The following is a 23,403-nucleotide window of genomic DNA, read 5'->3' on the forward strand; positions in this document are numbered from 1 at the left end:
CGCGAGAACGTCCTGGACCGTTTCTCGTCGTCAGCTTCCTGCTGGGGCTTCCTGTGGTGCCGACGAGCGACGCGTGGATGCGGGTGGGAGGACGTCAGGATCGCCTAGTGTGACAGGTAAGTAGCGACCCCCGACCCCAGCGATGTCACTGGTAAGATCTGCCTGTGTGGCAGCTCACTATCGACCACTTAGCGATGTACTAGCGATCCTGACCGCGTCATATCGCTGGTCGGGATCGCTGGTACATCGCCAAGTGTGACAGTACCTTAAGACTAAGGGTGTGTATATACCTGAAACCCGTCCCGCACGAGGCCTCGCCTTTTAAGGTTTTAAATACGTTCCAATAAAGAATCCATTTCATCCCTGGACGGTTGTGCCAGTGGAAATGGCATCCTCAGGAGGAACTCAGACAAATTTCCAGGTACACATTCTCAGCGTGAATCTCTTAACAAAAAAAAAAAAAAAAATCACATCTGTAAATTCAACTTAATTCCGATTTTTAATCAAATTAAGAACTAAAAATATAAAGCATGTGCGTGACAATGATAGATTATTTCAATTGATAAAAACATTTAAATTTTGTTATTAAAATATTAAACATCCACATAATTTTTCCTATATGATGTAAGTTGATAGCATAACTGAAGAAACTAATCCATGGAGACAAATGTTAAAAAGCATATAGCAGCTGGCTGATCTTCGCCATGTCCTTTGCCAGCAAAGCTATATATTTAAAAAGCTTGCAGTAGGGCTGCAAAATGCCCTGACAGAGAAATCTGCTCCAGTTTAACATCTATGTTTTCCAAAACCTCGGGAGAGATCATCAGTTGTGTTATTGGACCGACTCTTTGCAGTGCACAGGCGTGGCAGATGTATCCTCCATTATCTTCACTTTTGTCACTCTGCACAGAAAAAAAGGCTTTATGTATGAAATCAAACGTAAAGGTGGATATGTGTTCATCATCAATTATATTCATATCATCCCCCCCCCCCCCACCAACAAAAAAAAAAAATAGTGCTACATAACCTACACGTTGTAAATACACCGTAAACCTTATATATTTATTTCTTGGTGTATTTTTCCTTCTTCCAAGGCCGGGGCTACATGGTGACATGATTTTGGCCAAGACACGATGCGCTGCCAATGATCACTATATTAATAGCAATAGATTCAATAGATACATCATAACACAAAGACACCCAAACCATATTATGGGCCAAAAATGGGAAATTGGTTTTTAAAGCCAATCCGAACAAACAATGTGGAGCGATAAGACAAAAAGGTGTTTTATGGCAAAAAAGTTGAACGCTTTATTAGAAAAAAAATGGAATGGAAACATATAGGTAAAAAGGACGACAACCAAACACCTCTTCCTGAGTGACATAAGTACAAGACATCACATAATATGAATAATATACATATCAAATGAACAATAGTAAAGGTATTTATGCATGAAAGGTGCAGGGTCAAGGGGAAGCAAAAGTACTAAGAGAATCCTTATGTGACACACAATTGAATGATATCATTATATGATATCTCAAAAAAGGGGTGACAGATTCCCTTCAAGTTCCCAAGATTGATTAACTGTAACATGACACTCCACTGTTCTTACCTTTACTGTCTTACATTTCCCCATGCAGAAGTGGAGAAACGGTATCATGAAGTACACACTTTGTATCACTTACCCCCTACATCATGACTCACCATACTTAGAATCATAAAATCGTAGAGTTGGAAGGGACCTCCTGGGCCATCTGGTCCAACCCCCTGCTCAAAGCAGGATTCGCTAAATCATCCCAGTCAGATGTCTGTCCAGCCTCTGTTTGAAGACTTCCATTGAAGGAGAACTCACCACTTCTCGTGGCAGCTTGTTCCACTCATTGATCACTCTAACTGTCAAAAAGTTTTTTCTAACATCTAATCTGTGTCTCCTCCCATTCAGTTTCATCCCATTGCTTCTAGTCTTTCCTTGTGCAAATGAGAATAAAGTTGATCCTTCTACAATGTGACAGCCCTTTAGATATTTGTAGACAGCTATTAAGTCTCCTCTCAGTCTTCTCTTTTGCAAACTAAACATTCCCAAATCCTGCAACCTTTCCTCATAAGACAGGGTTTGCAGACCGGTCACCATTCTGGTCGCTCTTTTCTGAACTTGCTCCAGTTTGTTGATGTCTTTTTTAAAATGTGGTACCCAAAACTGGACACAATATTCCAGATGAGGTCTGACCAAAGAGGAGTAGAGGGAAATAATGACTTCACGTGATCTAGACTGTATGCTTCTGTTAATACATCCTAGAATTGCATTTGCCTTTTTTGCTGCTGCATCATACTGTTGACTCATATTCAGTCTGTGATCTATTAGTATACCCAAGTCTTTTTCACATGTGCTGTTGCTTAGCCCTATTCCTCCCATTCTGTATATGCTTTTTTCATTTTTATTGCCCAGATGTAGGATGTAGTACTTTGCATTTTTCCCTGTTAAAAACCATTCTGTTAGTTGCTGCCCACTTCTCCAGTTTATTTATATCTTTTTGAATCCTCTCTCTCTCTCTTCTCTAGTATTAGCTATCCCTCCTAGCTTTGTGTCATCAGCAAATTTAATCAGTTTACCCTCAATTCCTTCATCTAAATCATTGATAAAGATGTTGAACAATACAGGGCCCAGGACAGAGCCCTGTGGTACCCCACTTGAGACATTCTTCCAACTGGATGAGCAACCATTTACGACCACTCTTTGGGTCCGATCACTAAGCCAGTTATGAATCCACCTAATAGTTGCCTTGTCCATTCCATACTTAGTCATTTTTTCAATAAGGATTGTATGAGATACTTTGTCAAATGCTTTGCTGAAGTCAAGATATACTATATCTACAGCATTTCCTTGATCCACCCAATCAGTGATTCCATCATAGAAGGAAATTAAGTTAGTCTGACATGACTTATTAGTTACAAACCCATGCTGACTCTGTTTAATCACTTCATTCTTATCCAGGTACTGACATACATGTTGTTTAATAATTTGTTCAAAGATCTTTCCTGGTATAGAAGTCAGACTCACCGGCCTATAGTTGCCTGGGTCCACCTTCTTCCCCTTTTTGAAGATAGGAACAACATTTGCTCTTCTCCAGTCTTCTGGGACTTCTGTTCTCCAAGAATTTTCAAAGATTATGGAGAGGGGTTCAAAAATTTCTTCTGCTATCTCCTTCAGTACTCTGGGGTCTAATTCATCTGGACCTGGAGACTTGAATTCATTTAGGGTAGCTAAGTGTTTCCTCACTATCTGTTTATAGATATCCTGGATTCTTCTATTCCCTTAATAGGACAGTGAAGAACAGTTGATGTTACATTTCCTTTCTGAGAGAAAACAGATGCAAAATAGGAATTTAAAAGTTCGGCCTTCTCAACATCCTGTCTTACCATTTTATTATTTTCATCCTGTAAAAATCCTATAGCATCTTTGACTTTTCTTTTACTTTTGACATATCCCCAAAATCCTTTATTATTGCTTTTGACATCTCTTGCAAGCCTCAATTCATTTTCAGCTTTAGCTAATCTGATTTGTGCCCTGCAGGTTCTGCAGACAGCATTATATTCTTCTTTAGATATGCCTCCCTCTTTCCATTTTATAAACATTTTTTCTTCCTTTTTAGCATGTGCGTAAGTTCTGTGTTCATCCATCCTGGTTTCCTTAAATGCTTCATATTCTTCCCTCTTTTGGAATTGTTAACAATTGTGCTTTGAGAATGTCATTTTTCAAGATTTCCCATCCTTCCTGAACATTTTTGTCTTTAAGGATATCCAGCCATTGGATCCCTCCAATTCTCTTTCTGAATACCTTAAAATCTGCCTTTCTGAAATCTAACCTTGACGTCTGAGTCTTCACAGGTCTTCCTCCTTTAGTTATCCAAAATTCTAAAATAGCATGGTCGCTACCTCCTAGGGTCCCAGCCACTTTTACCTCCTCAACCATTTCCTCCCTGTTTATAAGGATTAGATCCAAGGTAGCAGTTCCCCTTGTTTTCTCACCTACCTTTTGGAAGATAAAGTTGTCAGCAAGAGAGGATAAGAATTTCCTTGACCTGTTAGTTTTGCCTGAGAGAGATTCCCAACAAATGTCTGGATAGTTGAAATCTCCCATGACAACTATGTCATATTTTTTGGAGAACTTGGCCATTTGATGCATAAAGAGTTCATCCATATCTTCAGCTTGCACAGGCGGCCTGTAGTAAATGCCTACAATGGTGTCCTTTCCATTGTTCTGTCCTTGTATTCTTACCCAAACAGTTTCCACAGAACTCCCAGTCTCTGAAGCTTCAATCTCTGTGCAGATATACGCGTTTCTAACATACAATGCGACACCTCCTCCTCGTTTATCAAGTCTGTTAAGTTGTATCCTTCTAGTCTTGTATTCCAATCATGTGTATTGTCCCACCAAGTTTGTGATTCCAATGACATCATATTTCTTTTCCTGTGTCAGTAGTTCCAATTCTCCTTGTTTGTTGCCCATGCTTTGTGCATTAGTATAGAAACATTTTAGTTTGTGATTGGTTTCTCTTTCTCCAATATTTTTATTATTTAGATTCTTTTGTCTTTGTTCTTCCTTTCCACTTCTAATACACAGAGTTCTCAATAGCATTTGTCAGATGTATGGCTTTTTCTGGTCTTTTGCTTCCCTTCCCATGTTGTTCTAGTTTAAAGCTCTCCTTACAAGTGTAGCAAGACGACTTCCAAATACATGTTTTCCAGTCTTCGTAAGGTGCACCCCATCTCTAGCAAGTAGTCCATCGTAAAGGTAATTCACTCCGTGATCCATAAATCCAAATAGTTGCTGACGGCACCATCGACGGAGCCAGTTGTTCACCTGCAGAATCTTATTCCACCTCCTTGTTCCATGGCCATCCACTGGGAGGATGGAAGAGAAGACCACCTGCGCTCCCAGTTCTTTCACTTTCTTGCCTAAGTCTTCAAAGTCTCTGCAGAAGGTTTCCAGGTCATTTCTTGCAGTGTCATTTGTCCCCACATGTAGTAGCAGGAATGGGTAGTCATCTGTAGGTCTGAAGAGTCCTGATATCCTGTCAGACACCTCTTTAATTTTTGCACCTGGAAGACAGCACATTTCTCTTGAAGTTATATCCGGTCTGCAGATAGCGGCCTCTGTTCCTCTCAACAGGGAATCCCCCATGACCACCACTCTCCGTTTCTTCTTCACAACATTTTTCTTTCTCCATCCAGGAGGACTCTGAAGGCGTACAAGATTGCTGTTTGTTGGCAAAGTCTTATCCTGATGTATTTCTTCATAGTTTTCCTGCGTGAGAGCCTGGTACTGGTTCCTGAGCAGTATGGGTGCTGACTGCCTCCTGATCCTCCTGCTTCTCTGGGTCACATGTCTCCATTCCTCTGTTTCTTCAGGTGCACTTCGAATTTCTTCTCTTTCTGTAACATGAAGAGATAATTCTGCTCTGTCCAAGAAGTCTTCACCTACCTTAATGATGTTCAGCGTAGCTAACCTCTCTTCGAGATTTTGCAACTTTTCCTCCAACATGGACACAAGCTTGCATTTGTGGCATGTGAAGTTTGGCTTTTCCACTGGTAAGTCTGTGAACATGTAGCAAGAAATGCAGCTCACCAAATGGCTCCTGGTCTCTTCCATATTGAGATTTCTTAAAAACGATGAAAGATGAGCCAAAATTTTCCGATTTCCTCTTTTCAGCTGCAACGGCCAAAACCCAGTGATCGTTGAGCTCGCGGAGAATCTTCACTTATCCCAGAAGGCACTGGGAATATGCAAATGATCTCCTCAAGACTCTTCCCCTGGTTTTCCGATTTCCTCTTTTCAGCTGCAACGGCCAAAACCAAGTGATCGTTGAGCTCGCGGAGACTCTTCACTTATCCCAGAAGGCACTGGGAATATGCAAATGATCTCCTCAAGACTCTTCCCCTGGTTTTGCTCATGATACTACCTTTATCATGACTTCCGCTCTGACCAGACACCTACTGTGGAAACTGCCCTAACAGGCAAATGAGACAGACCTGGCCAGCGTTGTCCTAGGAGGTGGATCCAAACATTGCTAGCATTATGTAACCCAGCTATCAAGGGCTGTAGGCAAAAACGGATGAGGTGGGGACAGAGATAACATAAGGGGTGAAACAAAGTACTGAACTAGTCGCCTCAAAAGGAGGCTTCAATAGCCACTGAATGCGTCTAAGTGACACACTACTAGGGGCAATGCCACAGCAAGGGCAGAGAATCTGGGGGACCCACTGGCAAAATAGTCAGACTGTCAAGTGGATATGGTGTGACATGAATTTAGGACTCAGGAAGCGTCAATCCCAGTGTATCTGAGCTAAAACACACAAAAAAAAAGAGAAGGTTAGTACCTACCCTTTCAGGGCTAAGACTGGTCAGACTCAGACCCATGTCTGCCTACAACTGACATGAAGCTAAACAGAATAACTGGGTGTCTTACTGCTTTTGCACTAACTGGATAACTGGGTGTCAGCTGCCCATGTGTAGTCTGGTGGGGAGGAGTGAGCTTTTTTCCTAAGATGTATCCTTAATGTCAGCCTCCAGGTGACAAACATACTATTGAAGAGAAATAGCGCAATAGTGCATTATCCAGTCTATATATAACAATTTGCAAGTGATACACTCACCAAATGGAGTTTGTAACAAGCATGGAGGATTCGCTGCTGCAGAACCACAGATCCACGAGGGACCGGGGTAGTAGATACAGGATAGGAAAACTTTGGTCAGACAATCCGCGCTGCGAATCACTAGATAAAGGATTATTAATACAGTGGTATTTATTCGACGCATTTCAGAGTTTCACAGAACTCAACATCACTGAAGGAGAGCTTACTCATCTCCTTTCCAAATCACGCCTCACCACCTGTGTACTTGACCCCATCCCTTCCCACCTGCTCCCCAACCTCACTAACATGATCATTCCAGCCCTAACCCATCTCTTCAACCTATCCCTAACTTCTGGTACCTTCCCCTCTGCCTTCAAACATGCCACCATAACACCCATCCTCAAAAAATCAAACCTTGACCCAACTGCTATGCCCAGCTATTGCCCCATATAACTGCTCCCGTTTGCTTCCAAACTCCTTGAACAGCATGTCCATGCTCAACTTTCCTCCCATCTCTCATCTAACTCCCTCCTTGACATCCTGCAATCTGGCTTCCGCCCCCACCACTCCACTGAAATTTCCCTAACCAAAATTACTAATGACTTACTCACAGCCAAAGCTAACAGACAATTCTCCATCCTCCTCCTTCTTGACCTGTCCTCTGCCTATGACACAGTTGACCACTGCCTACTGCTACAGATTCTTTCTTCCCTTGGCATCAAAGACCTTGCCCTTTCCTGGATTTCCTCATACCTTTCTGACCGCACATTCAGCGTCTCCCACTCCCACACTACCTCCTCATCCCGCCCCCTCTCTGTTGGAGTCCCCCAAGGCTCTGTCCTGGGGCCCCTACTTATTTCCATCTATACTCTTGGCCTAGGACAACTCAAAGTCCCATGACTTCCAGTACCACCTGTATGCAGAAGACACTCTTATCTACCTCTCTAGCCCAGATGTCACCTCTCTGCTGTCCAGAATCCCAGAGTGTCTATCAGCCATATCCTCCTTTTTCACCTCTCGCTTCCTAAAACTCAACGTAGACAAAACTGAACTCATTATCTTTCCTCCATCTCACGTATCTTCCCTACCCGATCTATCTATTATGGTAAATGGCATCATGCTCAATCCTGCACCTAAAATCCGCTGCCTTGGAGTAACTCTCGACTCTACCCTGTCCTTCAACCCGCCTCCAATCTCTTGCCACCTCCTGTCACCTCCAACTCAAAAATATTTCCAGAATCCGTCCCTTCCTCAGTCCTCAATGTACTAAAACTCTCCCGCCTTGACTACTGCAACACCCTCCTCTGTGGCCTCCCTGCTAACTCTCTTGCACCACTCCAGTCTGTCCTCAATTCTGCTGCCCGACTAATCCACCTCTCTCCTTGCTACTCCCCTGTCTCTCCCCTCTGCAAATCCCTCCATTGGCTCCCAATTCCCCAACGAATCCAGTTCAAACTACTAACACTGACCTACAAAGCCATCCACAACCTTTCCCCTCCCTATATCTCTGAACTAATCTCCCAATATCTTCCCTCACTTACTCTTCGATCCTCCCAAGACCTCCTGCTCTCCTCCACACTTATTCGTTCCTCACACCACCGCCTCCAAGATTTCTCCCGAATATCCCCTATCCTCTGGAATGCCATGCCTTAACACGTCCGATTATCCACCACCCTCGGATCCTTCAAACGGAACCTGAAAACCCATCTTTTCAGGAAAGCTTACAGACTGCAATAACCATTCTGCTGCCTCACCACCGCCCAAGCTGCCGCCTCATCACCACCAGAGCTTGCTGCACCCCCAACCTTCTGTCTTTTCCCCACTATCCCGTAGAATGTAAGTCCGCAAGGACAGGGTCCTCTCCCCTCTGTACCAGTTTGTCATTGTAAATTTGTTGTAGAAACTTGTTTACTGTTAACGATATCTATAACTTTGTATGTAACCCCCTTCTCATGTACAGCACCATGGAATTAATGGCGCTATATAAATAAATAATAATAACTCCTTCCTTTCATGATACTTGTATGTGGTTTTTTCCTGAGGAAGGAGTTCTGTGAAACTCTGAAACGGGTCGAATGAAGACCACTGTATTAATAATCCTTTATCTAGTGATTCGTAGAGCGGGTTGTCTGACCACATTTTTCCTATCCTGTAGCCTCCAGGTGACAGCATATAAACCATGGTTCCTGTGTCCACTATAAAGCAACCAAGAAATAAGATGTTCTTGGAAAACATTTTCAAATATAAGCCTTATTGCATCTTTAGAAATATTAAATGGTGTTGAAACAATAAACACCACAAAAAAAACAAAAAAACAACACAGCGGCACTCTATATAGGCCAAGATATATGCAAACACTGAAGACATTGAATCTAAACTGAGTTAATACTCAGTAAGATGTACTTACAAAAATCAAGGTCTTAGCGCATAAAGTCGACAATTCATGTGTGCCCATCAACCACGGCAAGGTGACCTCCTTCTGATGTTCTACTGTACATACCTCTTTTGAGCTATTAACCTACAGTTAATTGGACAAAACATGTCTCTCCCGGGCCATGAGCCAAAAATTAAGAGACCACCACATCAAAACCCTGTCATGGGCAGCCCAATCTTGAGACCTGAACCCCATTGGAAACCTCTGGAATGTAATCAAGAGGATGATGGATAGTCACAAGCCATCAACCAAAGAAGAACTGCTTACATTTTTGTGTCAGAAGCAGTGTGAAAGACTGGTGGCAAGCATGCCAAGACGCATGAAAGCTGTGATTAAAAATCATGGTTATTCCACAAAATATTGATTTCTGAACTATTCCAGATTTAAAACATTAGTATTGTTGTTTCTAAATGATTATGAACTTGTTTTCTTAGCATTATTTGAGGTCTGCAAGCACTGCATTTTTTGTTCTTTTGACCATTTCTCATTTTCTGAAAATAAATACAAAATTTATTGCTTGGAAATTCAGAGACATGTCAGTAGTTTATAGAATAAAAGAGCAATTTACATTTTACTCAAAAAATATATCTATAGAGAAAAATCAGACAAACTGAAAATTTTGCAGTCGTCTCTTAATTTTTGCCAGAGCTGTATATATACATATGTATAAACACATATATACACATACACACACATTTTATATATGCAGTATATACTCATACACACGCTTCTACCCATTGCAATGTTAAAAATGAACAACTGATGTCTGAGTGTGAACTTAAAGGGCTTCAAAGATGGATTATTTATACACAATTACACCCTGATTAACCCTTCGGTAGCCATTGTAGGTGCTGGAATACTGAGGACTGTGAATAAGTCCTTCTCTTCAGGGACTTGCATCTTTTTCTCAGCTGTAGCCAGGAAGAGAGCAGAGTTAAGACTTGGCAGAAAGACTGAAGAGCAATTCATCTTGCACATCACATCGCCTCCTGTTTCAGTACTGGGACATAATATGTCCCACCAATTAAAGATTTTAACAGGAAATGTATTATCTATGGAATTGAAGAGCGAGTTTTGGAATGACATATGTGAGTAATTAATCGCTTACGTAAGTGATTGGCGGCCTCCTCATAGTCAGGATAGTCTGTTCAGGAATGGAATTCCTACAATGAGACAAAGCGCACTGCACTGGGCCGTCTTTCAGCATCAGACTCGACAGCTCTGCTTTTAGGGAATACTCCTACAATAAGGAAATATGGAACAGGTCAGCAATCCTTTATAGAAAAAATACCTAGCAAAAGATTAACGATATACTGCAAAATACTACAAAACATCTACATTAGTTGGTGAAAGCGGTCTTACTTTGCAGCATTTTTCTCTCACCTGGCTAAAACTGTTGTACAGTATTGTACATACAATCATGGCTCAAAGCTAGAGGCTGACAACTTTAGGTTTTTTTTTTTTATCTGTTAGATGTTTCTATGTGTACTGAAGTTCAATTATAAGCATTTTATATGGTATCATAAGATTTTAATGACAAATATATCAAGCTTATTAAAAGCCTTAATATTTGCAGGGTTGATCCTTAATTTGCAAGACTCCTACAATCCGCCCTGGCAGCTAGATATCAGCATCTGGCCAAATCCCAACTGATGGGAACCCATTCATACCTAACCAGTGTTTGGAATTTATCACAATTTCTGTTATTGTTTGCCCACCGCTTTTTGACGATGGCCTACAGGTTCTCAATAGGATCGAGGTTCAGGGAGTTTCCTGGCCATCGATTAAATATTTGCTGGAAAAAAGTTGTTCATGGAGGAGGTTTAAAATAGCATTTTTTATATTCAAGGCTGGATTCTTAATTTTTTAAAGACCTACCTACATTTTTTAGTCATGGATTGCTAAGGAAAACAAGAGGCCAGTTCACCAGCTGAGCTGTCTTCATACCAGGGAGATGGTGGCTGTATTACACAGCTGGCATCTGCCTGCAACTCCAGTGACCTAAGCTTGCTGTGATTGCTGCAGTGTAACCACTTAAAATGTTGCTGCTGACAATCTCTGACATTTAAATTACCGTATTGCCAATGTGCAACAACTTCCTTAGACCCCCGTGACTTTATCATGGGAATCTAATGGCACCCAAGGGCCTGCCGAGGGTCCTCATAACCCTCATCTTAGTAATAATGGCTTCATAGGAGAACTACAATTTATCTATACTACGGTAATTCTTTATTATTCTTACTTATATAGTGCCATCATACTCCACAGATTTTGCCTTCCCTGTCCCCACTGGGGCTCACAATCTAAATTCCCTATCAGTATGTCTTTGAAGTGTGGAAGAAAACCGTAGAACCCAGAGGAAACCCACGCAAACATGGGGAGAACATACAAACTCCTTGCAGATGTTGTCCTTGGTGGGACTTGAACCCAGGACCCCAGCGTTGCAAAGCAACAGTGTTACCCTTAGGTATTCCAGTATGCAGTATAAGCTATTGAATGGTTGCAGGTTGGATAATTGTGGTACCAGGCCTGCCGAGGGTCCTCATAACCCTCATCTTAGTAATAATGGCTTCATAGGAGAACTACAATTTATCTATACTACGGTAATTCTTTATTATTCTTACTTATATAGTGCCATCATACTCCACAGATTTTGCCTTCCCTGTCCCCACTGGGGCTCACAATCTAAATTCCCTATCAGTATGTCTTTGAAGTGTGGAAGAAAACCGTAGAACCCAGAGGAAACCCACGCAAACATGGGGAGAACATACAAACTCCTTGCAGATGTTGTCCTTGGTGGGACTTGAACCCAGGACCCCAGCGTTGCAAAGCAACAGTGTTACCCTTAGGTATTCCAGTATGCAGTATAAGCTATTGAATGGTTGCAGGTTGGATAATTGTGGTACCAGGTCATTTTTACCACAATAAACTCCATAAAAACAAAACCCAAACAAAATGGCATATATTTTTCAATTCCATGTAGACTGTGAAAGGAGACCGCTGCTCCATGCAAATGAGGACACGTCACTTCTGTTCTGCTAATCGGTGGGAGTCTCATCAATTGAATCTCCACAGACCTATTAGCCTAGTGCATAGAAGATAAGGGGAACTCCTGTAATAAGTACAGAAAACCTTTTCTTAAATCATACTCACTCCTGCTAAGGTCAAAATATTCTCTATAGACTTTGTTATTGTGAGGTGGTTCTTGGCACGAGTTACAGCCACGTAGAGCAAATTCCACTCATCTTCAGCTACCGTACCTGGAAGAAAAGAGCACAGAAACAGCCCAATGACTAATGACACTCAGAAATAGGAGAACACTGCAACCACAGGACATCTGAGAAAACCACCCATTGCCCCTAGATACGAGGCAGAGACGGGCTCCTCTAGTCACATAGGAGACTGGTGCATACAGACTAATGAGGACAATTTTAAAGTATTGACATGGAGAACGTCAGATAAAGATAACATTACAAGAGCACGCTCCACATTGGAAAATCCTGTATGTTTCCCACTTCAGGGAATCCGGAGTGAAAAAATCAGAAGCATGAAATCCATATTACGGCAGCATCACCACCGGAGAAATAAAACATAACAGAGTGGTTATTGAAATCCCTGGCGTGTCAGCGCAAGCTTGGTGTCCTCTTACAAGGCATTTAACAACCTCCCACTACCTCACGGTCTTTAACGTTACTTTCCGGTAAGAGGAGCGGGTGCTCCTCTCTCACAGAGCTTCTTCTCTGCTGCATGACAATAATGAGACTATTCTCTTAAAGAGGTCTTCTGCCACAATGCTACTGATGATCTATTCTTAGGATCTGCCACCAATTTCTGAAAGGTGTGGGTCTGGTGCCTCCAAGATCAGCTACTCTCTTTCTGGTAGTGGCCAGATGCAATAGTGAATGGAGTGGAACTCCACGGTTTCTTCTGAGTAGAAGCTAATCTGCAGTCTCAGGGAGCGGCCACTAAACAGTGTGAGAGCAGTAGGGTTCCATTCCTAGGGATACGTCATCTACATAGTAGTGAAAAATTCTACAGCTCTTTAAATTAAATGTAAATTTACAAAACAATTCTCAGGAGATCTAAACTTCAGGGATAGGGCTACACAGCAACTTGTGGTCATGTAACATTAAAATAACAAATATTGTGCTGCCTAATGATAGTGAATGAAGTGCAGTGGAAATTCAGCAGGGTTGCACTTCTGCCGACTATCACATCACAATAACTTTCAAGTGTTATGTGTGTAACTACAAATCAATGTGTAGCCCCAGCCTAAAAGAAACCCATGTATGTAATGCAGCTGAATACAGTGTATTGTTCCTTGTAAGCTGCTATTTCAGGCTGGGAGAGGCTCTCTGTAGTGTTTATCTATGATGTTTGTGACCAGTGTGACCTAGAATGTCTGGACCTCAATGAAGTTATTAACAAATGTTTTACATTTTAGGCTATGTGCACACATGCGTATTCTGTTTAGGAATTTTCCACGCAAAATTGACTAAATCCGCAGGTCAAATGACCTGCATTTTTCCTGCAGATTTAGTGCTTTTTTAGTGCAGTTTTACTACATGTTTTGTGCAGTTTTCCTCTGCGGTTTTTCACCTGCGGATTTCTAGAATGGAGCAGGTGGAAAACTGCAGCAAAAGCGCACAAAAGAAGTGACATGCTGCTTTTTTCAATCCGCGCGGAAAAAAAAGCAGCATGTGCACAGCGGATTTTGTTTCACATAGGCTTTAATGCTACAGTACATGACATGCAGTTCTGCTGCGTATACGCAGGGCCAAATCCGCTGCGTATATGCAGCAGAATCCGCACCATGTGCACATAGGCTTGAACAAGTGTTCCCCAACTCCAGTCTTCAAGAGCCACTGACAGGTCATGTTTTCAGGATTTCCTTAGTATTGCCAAGTGATGGAATTCTTGCCTGGACAATCCTAAGGAAATCTGGAAAACATGACCTGTTGGTGGCTCTTGAAAACTCGAGTTAGCGGAGCTCCGCCTTAAACCCTTAAAACAGTGTTGTACATCCAAAAAAGCACAACACAAATTTGATCTGTCGTCATCAATTCGATTTCACATCTTACGCACTCACTACTAAAAAGGAGCAAAGGGAGTACCAGGTAATAGTTGCAGAAAATCTCAGTATGTTCACATTCAAAGAGCCACGTGATGGGATTGTTACTCACCAACTGGGATCTGAAGCCTTTCCAAATTATGTCTGGCACAAGGAACTTTTACAAAATCATCCGTAACTTCCACAATATCAAACTCCATTCCTTTAGCTTTATGTACAGTTCCTAAAGTATAATCTGAAAGAGAATTTTAGGCATTCAGCTTATTTATGCAAGGCATTACCCACCACCATGCACTAGACCAACAAGCAGTCAATTCTAAAATTCCAGGATTGGGGTATGAGACATACGTAAAATCTTGTGCATATGCCACAAATGTCTGGTACCATCTCTCTGATCAGCACAGACACTTATTCCTTCAACATGCACACAAATCCAATGGCCATCCAGCAATACATTCCTTACATTGGGAACCATTCACAGTAAAGCTGATTTAGATGATGTTCATAGAGGAATTTAAGCTCTAACTGGAACCTCTATGAGCAGTGCAGTCATTTTTGATAACAGAAATATTCCAGGTCTAACAGTTAATATAATGGAACCCCAACCGACCACACTGTATGCCAATGGAGTCTGCCGGGTGCCATTTGGATCAGTCATATACCATATTCAGCACAGTTTACATTTTGAGTGGCAGCGGCAATGCAGATGTGAACAGCGCCTTAAAAGGGATTTTGTGGCATATGAACTAACAAATTCTATTGTCAGGGTTTCAAGGCCGATGATACCTGCATCTTGTGGGTGAGAAGTGTGACACCTTTCTATTCTCGTCACCAACTCCGGGATTCGTTGATTATACTTTTCAACAATAGAAATTTTGCCTTCAAGCTCTCGATCTTCCGAACTTAACGCATACTCCTTTAATGCTGGAAACCCCCCTTTTTTATTCCATGTCGCAATGAATCGGTCTTTAATATTCCAGCTTTCTATTGACAAGAGGAAGGAAAATAATGACTGCATAAAAAAAAGTTCTGCTAAGGCCTCATTCAGACATCCGTGTTCCACATGCGCTAGCCGTGATTTTCTTGGAAGGAACACATACCCACTATAGTGTAATTTTCTGTAGACCATTTTCTGTGCCATAATCATCGAGACATGTATTGATACTTTTCATCCTAGATTTTGGAAAACTACTGATAAGACTATGGGTCTGTGAAAATCAGACAGCACACGGGTGGAATCAGTGTCCAGGACTAAAATTCCAAAGGAAATTATATCATTTATTTATCAATATGTGAAAATGACTGATGAAACCCTGTTGGCACTCAGATCCAATACACTGGCGATGCTCATCTGAATGAGGCCTGCTGCTTCTAGATATTACATGACTTGTGACAGTAAAGAAAAAAACCTAAAATGGATGAAGAAACTTACTTTTCTGCCTCTCAGGTTCAGGTTGAAGTAATAGCCAAATATCAGAAATTTTGCTCAGTCCAAAGCCTTCTGGTCCCTGAAATAAAAATTGTAAAGTAGAAACTGGATACTTTTATCTTAAATCAGTCAGTCAATCCAGCCCTTCCAAACTATATGAACATGTATCACTTTCAAAGACAAGTCCAGCAAAACCTTCACATGACCAGTACGTTCCTCCATTTTGGAGACAGAATTGATATGCAAATGAGGCTGGAGAGCTATTTGTAGATCAGAAGCCTCTGTCACTCCAGCTCTATTCTCCTCCTAGTGCTGCCTCCTCCTGCTTGACTGACCGACTCTAGTTCTTTGAATGAACTGGCACAGAATAGACTAGCAATCAGGAGGCGGCACTGCGAGGAGAAAAAGAGTTAGAGTGATGGAAGCATCATAACTACAAATAGCTGTTCGAGCTCATTTCTCAGCAACAAACCATGTAAAGGTATTGCTGGACTTGGCTTTGAAAGTGTTAGGCTAAGTTCACATGTGCGTATGGCAGGTCTGCGTACGTCCTCCCTTAAGCTCTGCCTACTTCCGCATGCATCCTGCGTACCTATCTTTAACATTGGGTACGCAGGGACATGCGTTGTACGCGGATGCGTCCGCATGCGGCGTTTTGACGTGCCCACCGGCCACACGGGAACGCAATATTTTGCATTTCTGTGCATTCGGCTGGCACATCAAAATGCCGCATGCGGACGCATCCGCACACAACACATGTTCCTGCGTACCCAATGTTAAAGATAAGGAGGCAGGAAAACGCAGGACGCATGAGGAAGTAGGCGGAGCGTTGGCAGAGCTTAAGAGAGGATGTATACACAGACCTGCCATACGCAAGTGTGAACTTAGCCTTACATGTGCGTCTAGTTTGGTGACTGAAATCCTCCTGTGAGATTCCCTTTAGCTTTTGCCCTACACACTGTGCCACTTCAAACATTATTACACTATAAAAGTTATATGTATAAGTGATGCGGTAATTCAGAAGTAAATGGCATGCTCCACTACTATTTGAAATAACAGTTATAAACCATAGCAGTAAAGGTAGACGTATACATCCAAGATGACAAACCTTGTTATTGGTTTCTAGTTGCCATTTGCGCCGATGAAGTGCAATGTTACTGTACAATCATTTACATTTTGCAGGTAAAATCTGTGCATTTTGTATAAAATAAGAACAGTCTCTGAAGAATATTGCTAAATGCCTAATGTTGGGCACCTGCAATTACAGCACACAAAACCCATAAAGAGGTGACCTAATTTCATAAGGCACTTCCAAAATACCATTAAACCTATAAATTACAAGAAGTATATGACACATAAATTTAAAATTCAATCTTTATTAACATTATTGACAAACAATTGGTAAAAATTAATTCTATTAATTTAGTGGATAGACATACAAATGGACCTGAAAACACAGGATCAGTAATACCCAATTAATCAGCTAATGATCAAAGTAAATAAAAAAGAGAAAAAACATGAAAAAATAAATACTAATACAAAAAAGTACTATTTGGTACAATTGGTGCTTATATGGTTCAATGGATATGAAAACAATTATTTTCCAATCAATGTGTGAATAAAGGATTAATCCTAACGTTCAAACTGAACTAGAAAGCATCTATAAAGATGTCAGGACATTATATCCATAATATATGAGCACTAATGCTAAATTACACTATAGATACTTAAATGAACCATAAGGATGATAAATTTATTATTTTCTCATGAAAGCTATAAATTTTTGTTATACAGAGCTCATAACAGCGTAGAAAATAGAAAATGTATTTATATATACCACTCCTCAAATAAGTTACAGAAAAAATAACAGATAAACAAATAAAATGCAATAGTGCTCAAAATGTCTTAGTGTATTCCTGACACAAACAATATATATATATATATATATATATATATATATATATATATATATATATATATATATATATATATATATATATATATATATATCTGCTTAAAAGATAATGCTATGATAAAGCCATAGTATATAATGATAAGTGTGCAAGTATGCTACTCAAAGTGTCAGGTGGAATACACTAAGACATTTTGAGCACTATTGCATTTTATTTGTTTATCTGTTATTTTTTCTGTAACTTATTTGAGAAGTGGTATATATAAATACAATATTCTATTTTCTATGCTGTTATGAGCTCTGTATAACAAAAATTATAGCTTTCATGAGAAAATAAATTTATCATCCTTATGGTTCATTTAAGTATCTATAGTGTAATTTAGCATTAGTGCTCATATATTATGGATATAATGTCCTGACATCTTTATAGATGCTTTCTAGTTCAGTTTGAACGTTAGGATTAATCCATTATTCACACATTGATTGGAAAATAATTGTTTTCATATCCATTGAACCATATAAGCACCAATTGTACCAGATAGTACTTTTTTGTATTAGTATTTATTTTTTCATGCTTTTTTTCTTTTTTTATTTACTTTGATCATTAGCTCATTAATTGGGTATTACTGATCCTGTGTTTTCAGGTCCATTTGTGTGTCTACCCACTAAATGAATAGAATTTATTGACAAACAATTGGTAAAAAATTATGTTAATAAAGATTGAATTTTAAATGTATTTAGCATATACTTCTTGTAATTTATAGGTTTAACCTGCAATTACAGGCAGCTAAAAATCAGACCATAACAAAGTGATTGCAGTCAGGTAGAGCTTTCTCTGAAATGCTGCAGTGTTGGAAAACAGTTTGAAAAGCCAGCCGGGGACGGGGAGAGACCTGACTAGTCCGATGAGGCCCCAATCCCGCTCCAACTGACTGACAGGTCTCAATCTACAGATGCGTCTCACAAAATTAGAATATCATCAAAAAGTTAATTTATTTCAGTTGTTCAATACAAAAAGTGAAACTCCTATATTATACAGAGTCATTACAGACAGAGTGATCTATTCCAAGTGTTTATTTCTGTTAATGTTGATGATTATAGCTTACAGCCAATGAAAACCCAAAAGTCATTATCTCAGTAAATTAGAATACGAAAAAACATCTACAAAGGATTCCTAATCATTTAAAAAGGTCCCCTAGTCTGTTTCAGTAGTCTCCACAATCATGGGGAAGACTGCTGACTTGATAGATGTCCAGAAGGCAGTCTGACACACTCCACATGGAGGGTAAGCCACAAAAGGTCAATGCTAAAGAAGCTGGCTGAGGAAGAGTGGAGAGGCACACAATCCAAGCAGCTTGAGGTCTAGTGTGAAGTTTCCACAATCAGTAATGGTTTGGGGAGCCATGTCATCTGCTGCTGTAGATCCACTGTGTTTTATCAAGACCAAAGTCAGCGCAGCCGTCTACCAGGAAATTTTAGAGCATTTTAGAGCACTTCATGCTTCCCTCTGCTGACAAGCTTTTTGGAGATGGAAATTTAATTCTCCAGCAGGACTTGGCACCTGTTCATACTGACAAAAGTACCAATACCTGGTTTAAAAACAACAGTATCACTGTGCTTGATTGGCCAGCAAACTCACCTGACCTTAACGCCATAGAGAATCTATGCGGTATAGTCAAGAGGAAGATGAGAGACACCAAACCCCACAATGCAGATGAGTTGAAGGCGGCTATCAATGCAACCTGGGCTTCCATAACACCTCAGCAGTGCCACAGGCTGATCGCCACAATTCCACACCGCATTAATGCAGTAATTGAAGAAAAAGGATCCCCAACCAAGTATTGAGTGCATTTAACTGGATATACATTTCAGTAGGCCAACATTTCGTATTTTAAAGGGAACCTGTCACCACTTTTTTGAGCTACCAGGTAAAAATATCATTCAATGTAGTGTCACCTATGCATTAGACAATTATTTTTGATATCCATTGACTTCCACGTATGTTCCATAAATACCATTTTTTATTCCTCCCACGCTGTATGTAAATATGCTCGGTCCGATCCAATGGGCGTTGCTTATTGTCCATCTCCCCCCCCCCTCCTGGCTTGCTCTATGCATTCCTTTCAGGGAATTTCTGCATTCGTGTAGAGTTTTGGCATGTGCGCATTCAAATGCTCTCTTGCGTATGCGCAGTATGCTTTGCCCAACTGTGGGCAAAGCAGAAAAGCAGTATTGCGCATGCGCTGGCATACGCGATTGCTTTCTATGGCTCAGAAGACGAGAGACCATTTGAATGCGCACGTGCCAAAACTCTACGCGAACGCAGAAATTCCCTGAAAGGAATTCATAGAGCAAGCCAGGAGAGGGGGGGGGGGAGATGGACAATAAGCAACGCCCATCGGACCGAGCATATTTACATAGAGTGCGGGAGGAATAAAAACGGTATTTATGGAACATACGTGGGGAGTCAAGGGGTATCAAAAGTACTTGTGTAATGCATAAGTGACACTAAGTTGAATGATATTTTTACCTGGTAGCCCAAAAAAGTGGTGACAGGTTCGCTTTAAAATCATTTTTCAAGCTGGTGTTATAAAGTGTTCTAATTTACTGAGATAATGACTTTCGGGTTTTCATTGGCTGTAAGCCATAATCATCAACATTAACAGAAATAAACCCTTGAAATACATCACTCTGTGTGTAATGTCTCTATATAATATATGAGTTTCACGTTTTGTATTGAAGAACTGAAATAAATTAACTTTTTGATATTCTAATTTTGTGACAATCACCTGTATATACATATGGGAGAGACATATCACTCACCTGGAGTGGGATGAGGAGGTGGGCAACAAGCAGCCAGCGGATACATCGGACTAGTCAGGTCTCTACTTATACTCACTGGCCAGCTCTTCAAACTGTGTTTTCTCTGAAATGCTCCAACATTTCAGAGAAAGACAAATCTGGCTGCAGTCATACAGTCAGGCTCGGATTTATGCTGCCTGTGTTTTGAGCAGAATTAGTCTAAGGACAGGTTTCCTTTAATTCATCAAATTCATCTGGTGTAAAACTGTTTGACATGTCAAAAAGAGTTGGGACTTTTGGAATTTTTATTGTACAACTCCAGGCAGCACAACTTCTAGAGAGCACAAACAGAGCTAGGGTGCAAGTTCCAGCAGAGCCGACCGCTTGTTCAATAAGCTTCAAACTGCATGCTTTCACTTAAAGACTCACACCAAACAATAAAGCCAGGGAGTAGGAGCATCAGTAATTTTTAGATCAACCCCAACCAACAATTTTCCGAAAAGGAGGTAGAGCTTAGCAGAAGTTTGTGGCTTGAAAAATTCATCATAATTTATGCCACAAAAGGGACATCCTTTTTTTTTTTTTTGTTTTAACACAGACGCATGGCAACTGAAGGAGGTTTTTAGATTCATTAAGAGGTACATGCCTCCTAAAGAATTTGGTACATCTTTCTCCCATAGAGTCTTTACCAAGACTGTTGCCCAAAACACCAGCCTTCATGAATCAGCCCCATAGTCTCTCCTCTCTGTATGGATGTCATTCTTATTGAAGTGCTTGTCCAGTAAAAATAAGTAATAGCCAATCCACAGAGTAGGTAATAACTTGATTTTCGGTGGGTGTCCCACCGTCATGATCCGCACCAACAGGCAGATTGTAGAACTATTATACCAGTTACAAAATGGTGTGACACCCAACCACCACTCCATTCATTCTTTTAGGGGCTCCTGGAAAAAAACATTCAGCAGCTCCAAAGAGAACTTGAGCGGAGATTACATGTGCACTAATCCCTTCATTATTTCTGCTGATCGGTGCGGGTCCAATCGGTCAAACCTCTCACCAGTCAACAAGTTATCACATAACCTGTGAAAAAACAAGTTGGCACTCCCATTATAAGCTGTGTACAGTACCTTATGAGTTCAAGTGAACAAGGGCAAAAATGTAATGCCCAATTACCCACATTAATAAATGGCATATAGGATCTACTGGTTGTAAACAAGCACAAATATGTTGTCCTAGGATTAAATATACTACGTGCCCTGTATAGACACTGAATGATAACGAGAGATATATGCGCAGAATCTCAGCACTGCTGTAAAGAATGGATTACCCCACGAGCATATGAGCAAGTACATTCCTGACAGCTTAGCTGGCCGTGTATAGGGAGTGGGAGAACTTGCTGTGCCCAATACCTGATGCAAAAATAGGCTGCAACCATACATAAACATTAAAACTGGAAAAAAGCAATCATTTTTTAAAGTCCAGCTGAAATATTTATAAAAATTAAATAATTAGAAGGCGATCTCACTACTTACCCCTATAATGTGGATCAGTGAAGGACTTTCTCCATCGGTAACACTGACAGCCTGGTCAAACACAAAGGCATTGGTTCTAGATAGGATGGCAACCTTAGATTTGAAGTGCTCACGAACAGTGCCTTCAGTACAAAAAACATGCAGGATTGTCAGAATAGTATAACGCGACTGAAATGTAGTTGTAAAGCAATAATGTCTCTACAATCGATAAGAAACAATGAAGGTGTTGGAAAGTATTAAGTTACGTACCGGTAACGGTATTTTTCGGAGGCCCATGACAGCACCACGAGAGAGGGGATCCGCCCTATAGGAACAGGAAACCTACAGATACAAAAGGGCGGCACCTCTCCCACGCATCAGTTGGATTACAGAGCTTGAGAGGCTACCATGGTTAGTACACAACATATGATATATACAACCTATCTACCCTATTTAACAGAATTATTTCATACCATCTCCCACATAAGGTGATTCTATGAACAATCTTCTAAGGAGTGCACCCCTATATGTGAACAAGGGAGGGAACTAAGGGTGCTGTCATGGGCCTCCGAAAAATACCGTTACCAGTACGTAACTTAATACTTTATTCGGACTCCCATGACAGCACCACGAGAGAATTACAGAGATGTAAACTAACTTAGGGAGGGACTACAGCCTGCAGCACCCTTAGCCCGAAGGTGAGGTCTGAGGAGGCACCCATGTCTAACCGATAGTGGTTAAAAAAGGTGGAAGGAGATGACCAGGTGGCCGCCTTACATATTTGATCAATTGATACTCCAGATCTCTCCGCCCAGGATGATGCCATGGCCCGAGTGGAATGTGCCCTCAGGTTCTGTGGAGCCGGACCGCCACCTGCTGTGTAGGCAAGAGAGATAGCCTCCCTAATCCACCTTGCTAATGTGCGTTTTGATACTCTGTATCCTTTCCTGGAACCTTGGAAGGATAGGAATAATGCGTTCTCCTTCTTCCAAGGATCCGTGGCTGCTAAATATGTCAGTAAGCATCTTCTAATATCTAACGCCTGGAGTTTCTGCTCTTTAGGGTTGGTTGGGTTAGGGAGGAAGGAAGGCAGAACTATCTCCTGTGTCCTGTGGAATTGTGTTGCTACCTTGGGAAGGTATGCTGGATCTGGCCTTAGGATTACTCTATCCTGTAAGAACTCTGTGTAAGGAGGCAATCTGGAAAGTGCCTGTATATCGCTCACCCTACGCGCGGATGTTATTGCTACCAGGAATGCTGTCTTAAGAGATATAATCTTTAGTGAGGCGGAATCTAAAGGTTCAAACGGACTTTCTGTCATGGCTGTAAGGACTAAGTTTAAGTCCCACGGTACGCATCTGTCTTTGTGTATAGGTCTCGATCTGGCCGCTGCTCTGATGAACCTTGCTACCCAATAATCTTTTGCAATATCAGCTGCAAACAGGGCCCCTAAGGCTGAAACTTGTACTTTTAGCGTACTTGTGGAGAGACCCAATTCGAAACCTTTCTGGAGAAATTCCAGAATATGTTTCGTGGGAATTCCATCTCTGATGTCAAAGTGAAAGGTGGACAGGAAGCGTTTCCAGGTCCTAGCATAGATATTAGTGGTG

The 23,403-nt window shown here is 41.0% G+C and overlaps 1 protein-coding gene across 3 annotated transcripts in view; it reads right to left on the reverse strand.

Annotated features, from left to right (window-relative positions):
* Positions 1–480: 480 nt before the first annotated feature.
* FBH1 (F-box DNA helicase 1) overlaps positions 481–23,403 on the reverse strand; it is a 110,762-nt gene continuing 87,839 nt past the window's right edge. For all 3 annotated transcript variants that reach the window (XM_073589063.1, XM_073589061.1, XM_073589062.1), the window contains 7 exons: positions 21,815–21,936; positions 15,572–15,647; positions 14,926–15,123; positions 14,252–14,374; positions 12,222–12,328; positions 10,177–10,308; positions 481–902 (listed from right to left, as the gene is read on the reverse strand). In XM_073589063.1, coding sequence (XP_073445164.1) covers positions 732–902; positions 10,177–10,308; positions 12,222–12,328; positions 14,252–14,374; positions 14,926–15,123; positions 15,572–15,647; positions 21,815–21,936 — 929 coding nt within the window. In that variant the 3' untranslated portion in view covers positions 481–731. The remainder of the gene's footprint in view (positions 903–10,176; positions 10,309–12,221; positions 12,329–14,251; positions 14,375–14,925; positions 15,124–15,571; positions 15,648–21,814; positions 21,937–23,403) is intronic.

The sequence above is a fragment of the Dendrobates tinctorius genome, unplaced genomic scaffold (genome assembly GCF_039654945.1).
Source record: "Dendrobates tinctorius isolate UK_male_01 unplaced genomic scaffold, ASM3965494v1 ptg000105l, whole genome shotgun sequence".
Taxonomy (NCBI): Eukaryota; Metazoa; Chordata; class Amphibia; order Anura; family Dendrobatidae; genus Dendrobates; species Dendrobates tinctorius.